We start from the raw sequence: 10620 nt of genomic DNA, 5'->3' as shown, positions 1-10620 counted from the left end.
CATAAACGTAGAGTTACCAGAAGAAGTAAAACAGTACATTGACCATGTCATGCCTCTGTATATGGAAATGGCAGACAACAAATTGTAAGTTTCATGGTATTTCGATGTATTTCAGTATTTGCTGCTAAGTGTTTTAACCAATGAAATTTAATCTAATAAATAAAGTTAATTAATAATAAAACAATGATGTTATATGTGCCAAGGGACAACCACCACACTGGATTTATAAAAAATGATGTTACCTCTATTGCATGTTCTTCTGAATCTGGACGTCAGTTTACCATTCACAAAACTATACTTTCTCTATTGAGATTGTGATCTTTACGGCAATCTACATGCTTATATTTCTAGTGCTGCAATTCATGTGATGTATAATCCGATTAGAAGTTTGATTTTTGCTATGTTAAAGTATATTTCTATTTTTAATTAAAATACTTCAGATTTACATGAACATAGAATAAATCATTCTGTCATTCGTTGTTGACAGACAGATTAAACTCTAGCGCCGAATTCAGAAACATGTTTGAAATAATTTAATTTGTAACTTTATATTTCTTTACATGGCAGTACATGCCTAGTGTCTATAGAGTTATTTAACATTTTTAAACTGTGCAAGTGGGTGTGGAAGAAGTCACAAAACCGGTACATAATCCATGCATAACAATTGTTTGTAATTTAATTCGTTTATATGTTCTCAATATTGTTATTATTATTAGAATGTATCTGATTTTTTTGTAATGCTCGTCAGGTGTAGCCATGATTCGGGTTGCTTTACGAAACTGACTGGGATTTGTATTTAGTAACGTTCTTGTTTTGTTTTGTTTTAAAATAGTATTCTGAATATTTGATTACAATTGATTCGTTGAATTCGATTGTATACAAGCGTACGTTTATGTATAGGGTAGCAGGATGAAAGTACTATAGTATTTCTGACGAAATCTGGCGACAATTACCACTGATATGTTTTATAAAATGAATATCTATTCTGGGCGTATTCGTCAGCTCAGTATTGAAATTATCCAGGAGATATATTGCGTCCTCACCGAGTGAAAACACCATCAACACTTATTTCAATGGGAATTTTCACATCATATTAAACATAATTTGAGTTTGAAAAGGACATAATCTAAAAATATATAATCCATGTCTGGCGTGAAAATTCTAAACCCAATTTCATTTCATTAATAAAGATCGAGATCTGCAGTGACATATTCCAAGGAAAGGAACTTTTTGTCAAAGCTCATGTTGAACAATTATGTGAGGTCGATATACTTCAACAAATATGTTACGATTGCTCATCAAATAGCGACCTAGTACTACACACAGTTGTAATAAAATCACGTCGCCACTGGTTCAACCAGATTTTTCATTCGTATTTGATGCTTCACATTTTTATCAGCCTGTCGCTCAGAATATTTTTTCTAAACAGACACAATGCATATTCGGGTAAATAGCAAAAATTTGAAAATAAGTTACTCAAATTATTTTAATCAAAGGGCGGTAGTCGTCGCCCACGCATACTCGAGATATGTGGGTCTCGTATGAGCAAAGATGGCGACTTTGAATGTTTTACAGACCAACGATGTTACCAAGCTTTAATTGAGTATTTTTTAGGTGATTGGAAGGTATTGAAAGAGTTACTGGCGGTAATTATTGCAAGTCGTGGCCAGGCCAAACCTCATAATTGTGATTTTCATTGAGAGAGCGCATTGGATTTGGGGAAAATCAATGTTTATCAACACAAATGTCGCACATGCGCAGGTCGACGACCACTGTCCTTTATTTTATATTCTATATCAAACATAAAGAATTCAGTTCCAATAAAAATCTTATCCAAATATAAAACATTTACATAAACTCTAGCACAGATTTGATTAGCAATCACATAAATTTTACTTTACTTAATCAGAAATCCTCTTAATTGCTCATTTTGTTTCACCTTTAAAATCTGACCAGTAAGCCGTCCACGAAACAAATGAGAATTTCAATTATATAATGATATAATCAAAAATTATTCGACCAAAATTCGACATTGTTTCAAGAATGTTATTTTACTGGTGAATTTATATAATTACGATTAAGAAGGTGCTATTATTGTATCAAAGTAATCATTTCATGGACCAGTAAAATTCTCCAATATCCTATTATTTTTGGTACTGCAATAATTAAAATCACTATATATTCCCACAAAACAGAAACCGAGTTGTATGGACATATATTACAAAATCAATATTCATTAGTGTAAGAACAATACATCTAAATGATAACAGAGGATAATGTACGCACGAACATTTCTAGTCCATAGTTTGATTAGATGCAAAATTGTCCTATTAAAATTTGATCTTTTAGATATTTTAAGGTAAATACAATTTGATTGATACACGAGGACCTCAGTGACTCAACTTTGGTCAAATGGTACACAACGTACATACTACAATTAAAAAAACATACAAATTTGCCTGCAAACTGAAAAAAAAATCTTACAGCTTTACGTTTTCTATTCCAGCGTTTCAGCACATGGTTTCCAAAGATAGAACTCTGCAGTGGGTTTAAATAGTGAGGGTATTTCAGTACGCATGTACACAAGTAATCTTCATCAAATTCCGTTATTCACATTACAATGTAAAAAACAAAAAGAATACCTATAATTATTTAAATTAAAATGGTGCCTTCAAAAACATAGTTGGGGTGAAATCGAACCGCTACTTCATAAAAATATGTTTATTCATTTTCATAATATATAAATTGGCTGAAACCCCTAATGCTGTATACATTTAACGGGTGGTAGTCGTCGCGCCGCGCATGTGCGACATTTGTGTTGATAAACATTCATTTTCGATTCCAATGCGCTTTTCTAATAAAATCACGAGTACGAGTTGTGCCCTAGGCGCCACTTGCACTAATTACGCCGGCCACTTTTTCGATACCTTTCAAAAATCATAAAAAACACCTAATTAAAGCATGGTAATCTCTCTCGCGCTCATGCGCGGCGCCCTTTAAGTCACTATAAATATAAAATGGATTGAAATAAATTATTTTCGCTATTGTTTGCGTGTTGATGCACTCACCAGACGACAGACGGGAAAAAAGGTAAAATCTGTACTTGCAGTTTATGTGATTTAATATATAACCTATGTGAAAGTGAACATAGTGTTATCCAAATCACGCTATGGCAACAGATTTATCTGTTCATCATACGTGTTGTACTGACCTCAATCACAAATTTACAATCATGGCAAATTGGCATTGAAACCCGGAATTATAATCAAACTATAAGTCGCCCTTTCTAGGAAAGTAACTAACCCACCATACTATGTTCAAGCAGTAAACCCGAACCGCAGGCGAGTGCATATATGGAGTGAATGCCATATCGAGTGGTATACCCGCCTTCGGCGAAGGTGTTATTTCTATTATATTATACCAGTATATTGGCAATTCGATAAAACCAGTAAAACAAGAGTGCACTTGTATCTAATTAAGGTCAATGTTTACGTGTCTTGAATCTGAATAATTGTAAAAACTGTATGTAGTTGTACATTGAATTTTTCATGATTAAACACTATATTTCACACAATGATATAGATGTTTGTTCATTCACCCGCCGCCGTACGGCCCGGAGTGATTGACACCTGTGCCCGTAGACGTGAGAGGCCGGCTGACACAGACTACACATCTAAACTAACAATCTGTTTCAGTCAGGGTTCGAATGCACGTTTGTGCATTCTTCGCGTAATGAATTGGGAGCATTAATCAACAGGGGAAAAGTCGGATTGTGACAATGTGGCAAGGTGCCTTCAATTTGTCTCCAAATTAAATGATCTACTTCTTGCACTTTATATATATACGCTAAATTACGAACAATAAACTCATGGAGTACGTCCATGATAAACTGTTGTTGGGCGGCAAAGCATTGTTTAAAGGAAACACACCACGGCTATAAATGGTATTGACAACTTCAATAGAAGCGAGTACGTGACTGATGATACCGCGTCTGTAACAATAATAATAATCTTTATTGAAACCGTATCCCAGAGTGGGATCTTACTTGAAAATACAATAAAGTAATCCAAAAAATAACAAAAAACAAACAAACAAGACAATCACAAACATTTGAATGTAAAGAAAAGAATAAAAAAAATATTTGGTGGTTGGTTGAGGCATCTGGCATTTTAGGATTTTTCTTGTCGCCATTTGAAACAAGTGTGAATGCATTTTCCTAGTTCAATTATTGTTTTGTCATTTTAACTTTTTAGTATATCTGTAAGGTGTTCATCACTTGTTCTCAAGCTGCTTTTATTGTATTTGATATTCTCGATCATGATTTCTCGTTCCTTCTTGTAAAGATTACAATTGCGAAAACAATGTTTTTCGTTCTCAATTTCCTGTTTGTCACAAACCGGGCAAATTCGGTCCTCAGCTAAACGGTTATTATATCTGCCCCTTTCGATTTGAAGGGTATGAGCACTTATTCTGAGTGTTGTTATATCAGCTCAATGATTGGGATTTTTGGTTGTAGTGAGATATTTTTCATATGCAAATTCTGTTTTAATTTCCTATATGTTCGTAACTATTTTTTTATGGTTTTTACCCTTATTGTCATAATGTAATATTTCTGTGCTATGTATTTCAAAGGATTGTTCTAGTTTGCGCGTTACTGTTCCAGTGATTTTTTTTTGTCATCAGGAGATTTATGGTTTTCCCAAATATTTCACATATTTAAATTTTCTAAAATTTGTTTTATGTCTGTTACCCAGTTGTCTTTTCTTTTTTTATCAAGATGTATTCCTGGATTGTAAGCTTCATGTACCAGTGAATTTGGGTTAGAATTATTTATTTTGATCCAATATTTGATCATATATTTTAAGCTTGCTGCTAGGAGTGTATATCTTCCCAACTCTATAAGGCTTGCCAAATTTCTTGCTTTGCTATTTACTTTTAGAAGATATATGCAGAAATGTATTTGTACTTTTTTCATTGGCATAGACAGATTTGCCATAAGATGCAATTTGTTGATGTTCTCGCTCATCCAAATTTCACTGCAGTAAAGTATAATTGGTTTTAAGTATGATTTGATTGGAATTAGTTTTTGTGAGAATAGCATTTGTTTCATTTTGAAACATGCCTTCATTCTTCTAGCTCTGCGGTATTCTTGTGCTCTGGTGAATTAAAAGGTATGTGTAGGTTTATACGTTTTCAAGTTCCTGTTTCAATGCAGTTTCAATATGTCCTGTAATTTTGTTCACCTACTAAACATGACGAGTTTCGACTTAGAGATATTAATATTGAGTTACCATTTCTGACAGTAAGTTTCAAGAGAATTTATGGCATTTTGTAAGCCGATATGTGATTGGGATAAACTACGAGGTCGTCTGCATATAGCAGACATGGCGGGTCATTACAAGCCAAGTCTAATGTTGTTTCAATGTCATTTACATAGATATTGCAAAAAAGTGGGATGAGTCCATCACATTGTCTAATGCCTTTATTAATTGTGAAACTGTCTGTTAGACCCTGATTAAGTTTAAGACATTCTGTTGAGTTCAGATAAATGGATTTTATGATGTTGTAGAATTTACCTGTGATACCACTTATATAACTTCTGGATAAGTTTCCAGAAGAGACCTAGATGCCAGATGGAATCAAAAGGCTTTCTGGAAGTCAATGAAACAAGCAAAGTCTTTTTGTTGCTTAGGTAGTTAGTTGTTTGAAACAAATAAATAGTCTTTCGTTCTACAGTTTGGCATGAATCCTATTTGTTCTCTGATAAGAATGGAAGTGAAAAGTTTACTGATACTAAAGGTGTGATGCCTCTGTAATTGTTTGGATTTGTTTTGTCACCTTTTTTGAAAATAGGCGTGATCATTCCTAAATTAAGTATGTATCCACTCTGCAGGATTACATTGAATAGTTTTTGTAATGGTTGTACTAATGGGTTCCTGCTGGCCTTGATAATTTCATTGGTAATTTTATCTGCGCTTGGAGCTTCTTTATTTTTGAGTTTAGCATTTTGGATTTCTAATTGTGAGATGTGCTTGTCTGAGTTGCTTTTTGTAGAGAGACTGGTTTATGATTTTTAAGTTGTAGCTGCAATGAGCTTTCGCTCACTGTATTACTTGTTTCTTTACTCACATTTCCAAAATGTTCAAACCAGGCTTGCCTGTCAACATTATCAGAGTCATTGTTTATGTTGGTGTCTTTTAGCTCTCTTAATAGAATCCAGGACTCACTTGGGTTTGATTTGTTAAAACCTCTCTTTTCTTTTTTATTAGACGTTTGTATTCCCACTTCAGACTGTGGAATTTTTCTCGCAGTTCAATGTTGTATGGGTTTGCACTAAATTTACTGCAGATACCCAAAAGTTCTTTATTTAGAATATATCGGTCCTTGTTGAATCATTTTGGTTTACATTTAGTTTTTTGGGGTTTTCTCCTGATATGGTTTTCATACATCCACCGGCTGCTTCAATGTAAATACTTGAGAGAATAGTATTTGCCTCATCAATTGATTGCTGTGTATTATAAAAATGTTTAATGTTAGATTTATTAATTACAATTGTAATATCTCTGTTTTGTAGCATTAGGTTAAATATCAACTTTGACTCGCTATTCCAAATGTAAGTGTCAGTTTCATGTACTAATTTATCACTGTGGGTGTGTTATTTTAGACATATTATTCTTGTAAATTGCATTTGTTTGAAGATGAAAAGTTATTCAGCAGTGATCTGACTGGTAGTTAATTTTACCGAAAGAGGTCAATTCCATGACGTTTTTGGTTCTGGTGTTGAAATCGCCTGATAGAATAGCAAACCACATGTTGAATATTCATTAATATCATCCTCCAAAAAAATTTTAAAAAACGTAGCTTACTCGGGTACTCGCATCTCATTATGTAGTTCTGCTCAGATGACATTCTCGTTTGGTTCAGGTGCCGTGGCTTATGAGAATGTTGCTGATACATTATAACAGAGCGTAGACAAGACAGTGCTATGCACCCCGTCAAGTTTGAAGGTCACATATCACGTTTTGTACAAAAACAATTGTTTGTTGTGATATTGTATAACACTCGAAACTAAGCTTAACAAGCGAATAAACTTAAATTGATAACGTGATTACACTGTTTATTCAAGGGCGGCCATACATCCAAAACTATAATCCAAAACGTTAGAACAGATTTAGAGAAGCTCTTTGTGTAGGGTCCGGTCACACCACGGGTTACGTGTGTAATCGTTCCATATTTGAAATTTGCGTTTCCTAATATACTAGTAGTTGGATGAAAATACCAAGTGCAATACTGCAAAATGACGGCACGCTGTAACTTATGTCGCTATGGTGACAGGTGTATTATTATTATTATTAATGTTATTATTATTATTCACGCATGGACTTGAGATGCCACTATTATTATAACTTGCACCCCACAATCGTCGATTTTAGTGAGATGTTTAACATGTTCGATAATGTTATAGTTCTATTGTACTATAATCATCATATTATTGAATCCAACCATCATACAATATAGATGAATTCGACACAATTAAATACTAATATGCATACAAAAATTGTCTACCATATTACATAAATATATGTTTTAAATTAAACCAACAATGTTTTGTAATTGACAGAAATGCCAGCAATGGGATTCTAATTTATTGTTATCATTTCCATTACAGGCTTCCACTTACGAGTAGGTGGACGTTTATTGTACATATAGTAAAATGGCAGCTCGTTTTTGCGATATAGCGCCATCTCTGCGAGTGGCGTTATGGGCACATGGCAGGTCGAGATCAACTGCATTTGAATTAGCAATTGCAGGAGCGCCTTCAATTAAAGTTTTCCATGAACAATTTGTTATGGCTTATTGTGAAGGGGAGGAAAGAATGTGTCCTGAGGATTACAGTAAGGGTCCTCCAGTTCCTGGATACACATATCAAGAAGTGAAAGATAGATTAGAGAAAACGTCCTGTCCAGAAAAGAGTGCCATCTTCATTAAAGATAATGCAGGATGTATTGGAGGAAGAAAAAACTATAAATACCTACCCAATGGTTATATTCACACATTCCTGATTCGTGATCCAAAGGCATCCATCATATCCTCGTACAAGTGTGCACTAGCGGAATGCAGCCGTATGGGATATGATGTCCAAGATGTAGTAAAATATGTCATCGAGGTTCATCGTTTTGAAGAAAATTACAAATTGTATAAGTACGTCACAAATGAATTAAATCTACCAGCAATAATCGTAGAATCAGATGATTTGATAAGAAATCCAAGAAAAACGTTACAAAAATATTGCTTAGCAACAGGTCTTTCATTTAGTGAGAACTTCTTAAATTGGAAACCAGGAAATATACACCATTTTCCTGATCTAATGAAAAATCCACAGTTTGTGGAAATGTATTTCAAAACCGCGATTGAAAGCAGCTGCTTTCAGCCTCTAGCTCAATCTCACATAAACATAGGTGAGTTACCAAAAGAAGTAAAACAGTACATTGATCATGTCATGCCTCTGTATATGGAAATGGCAGACAACAAATTGTAAGTTTCATGGTATTTCGATGTATTTCAGTTTGTTTGCTGCTAAGTGTTTTAACTGATGTAATTTAATCCAATCAATAAGGTTAATTAAATATAAATCAATGATGTTATATGTGCCAAGGGACAACCACCACACTGGATTTATAAAAATGATGTTACTTCTATTGCATGTTCTTCTGAATCTGGACGTCAGTTTCCCATTCACAAAACTATACTTTTTCCATTGCGATTGTGACATTCACGACAATCTACATGCTTCTATTTTCATTGCTGCAATCCATGTGATGTATAATCGGATTACAAGTTTTGTTCTGTTAAAGTGTATTTCTATTTTTACTTAATATACTTCAGATTTACATTAACATAGAATAAATCATTCTGTCATTGGTTATTGGCAAACACATTAAACTCTAGCTCTTAATTCAGCAACATGTTTGAAATAATTTAATTTGTAATTTGTTGCATTTTTTCGCAAGCTTTCACAATATATCTATATAATTATTTATTAAAGGTGTGACTAATCACACCTTTAATTTGTAAACATTGTCATATCTCTAAATACATGCATTCCGATGTTGCATGTCTAGTTTACAGGCCATCAAATAAGAATGTGCATCTTAGGATATACGGATGTAACATCTCATGTGTCACCCGCGTCTGACGGGACAATTGCATTTAATCGTCTATGTCAGTACGTTTTAACTATTCCATGTAATGTTTTTTTTATATTTTGCAACTTTTACATATTTTTTTTAATACCAGGAGGTGCATGCCTAGTCCGTATTCACAGGTTTTTTGCATGTCGCGTTGCAATTGGTTGATGCTATGAAGGTCTATCCTTCCTCTTTTGGCAAGTTATAACGGTCTAACCAATTACATTTACCTAATCTGATTCTGCCATAACATGTTTTTTTATAGTACATGGAAAAAACATACCGGAACTAGTATACACATTTCGTTAATCCGTGGGATTTACCTTTTTTGCTAACGCCGAGATACAAATATCTTATTCTAGCATGTCGAATGCTTTTCCACTAATACAATACAATAATTTAACAGTAACTAATACAGTAATTTAAATGTAGTAATTCTAACAGTATCATAATTACTATGCTAAATGGGTTACTGGTTCTTAGTCTGCTGTCACAAAAATATATTCTTTTTTGGAACTTGTTTGTAATGAACAATAAGTGATATTTATCTATAAAGTTACTTGTTTTCAAACAAACTTATAACATTATGATTACAATGTAACAATGAAAATAATACAATTTAGGATGTGATAGAATTGCAACTACCAGTTAGTATCAAAGTAACATTTTTTGTGTTACTGCATTTGTCTAATTTCCGTTTTGCAGTCCTCGCAGGAATGGTGCTGATAGCTTTGATGTGATGTTATCAACTCACCAGAATTACGTTATCATTCGAAGTGCTTTATATGAATATACACACACACACACACACACACACACACACAATGACAATGTCCACGCAGTAAGTTCTACAAACTTTCATCCTTTAATCCAATTTACCCGCGCACATTACAATCCTAAATGTTCAGGTTCTGCTACAGTTTAATGTGAAAACTTTGTGAAAACCGTAAGTAAGTAAATGCACTGACTTCTGTCTTTGTCTCCCCTGTGTCATTTGTCGAGGTGACAAAATAATTTCATCATCGCTATTTTAGCACTTCCTTCCTAGTACAAACTTTCATATACAAATGAATTGACTGGCCAGAAGGTGGCGCTGTTTACAGCAACTCTCTAAAACACATTCGTTTTTAAATTGGAGTCTACTACTTGATTTAATTAACGACAATATGCATATTCATCAACAGATTGATTCACAAACACATGTTACTGATATTTGTTAAAATAAACAACCTTCATACAATACTACTGGTAGATTGATCATGTCGTATTCAATGCTCTGTGCTTTCGTCCGTTTTTTGTGGTTTTCTTCTGTTCAAACCATATATTGTGTGAATAAAGTATTATTTGGTTATTGTGGGTGTTTTGGTGGTGTTCGTGCCTCAGCCTTAGCAAAGTTGTTGGTGACAAAAATGGTTGCTGCTGAAACAAGGCC

The 10620-nt window shown here is 33.8% G+C and overlaps 1 protein-coding gene across 1 annotated transcript; it reads left to right on the top strand.

Moving 5' to 3' along the window:
* Nucleotides 1-3062: 3062 nt before the first annotated feature.
* LOC146742170 (uncharacterized) lies at nucleotides 3063-8934 on the top strand. The gene is made up of 2 exons (XM_085500814.1): nucleotides 3063-3090; nucleotides 7670-8934. The coding sequence occupies exon 2, from the start codon at nucleotides 7715-7717 to the stop codon at nucleotides 8537-8539; it is 825 nt and encodes a 274-aa protein (XP_085356940.1). The 5' UTR covers nucleotides 3063-3090; nucleotides 7670-7714; the 3' UTR covers nucleotides 8540-8934.
* Nucleotides 8935-10620: the final 1686 nt, after the last annotated feature.

The sequence above is a fragment of the Saccoglossus kowalevskii genome, chromosome 6 (assembly GCF_978046115.1).
Source record: "Saccoglossus kowalevskii chromosome 6, keSacKowa6.1, whole genome shotgun sequence".
Lineage (NCBI taxonomy): Eukaryota > Metazoa > Hemichordata > Enteropneusta > Harrimaniidae > Saccoglossus > Saccoglossus kowalevskii.
Note: the sequence above shows the minus strand (reverse complement) of the source record. Positions and strands in the feature narration are given on the sequence as shown.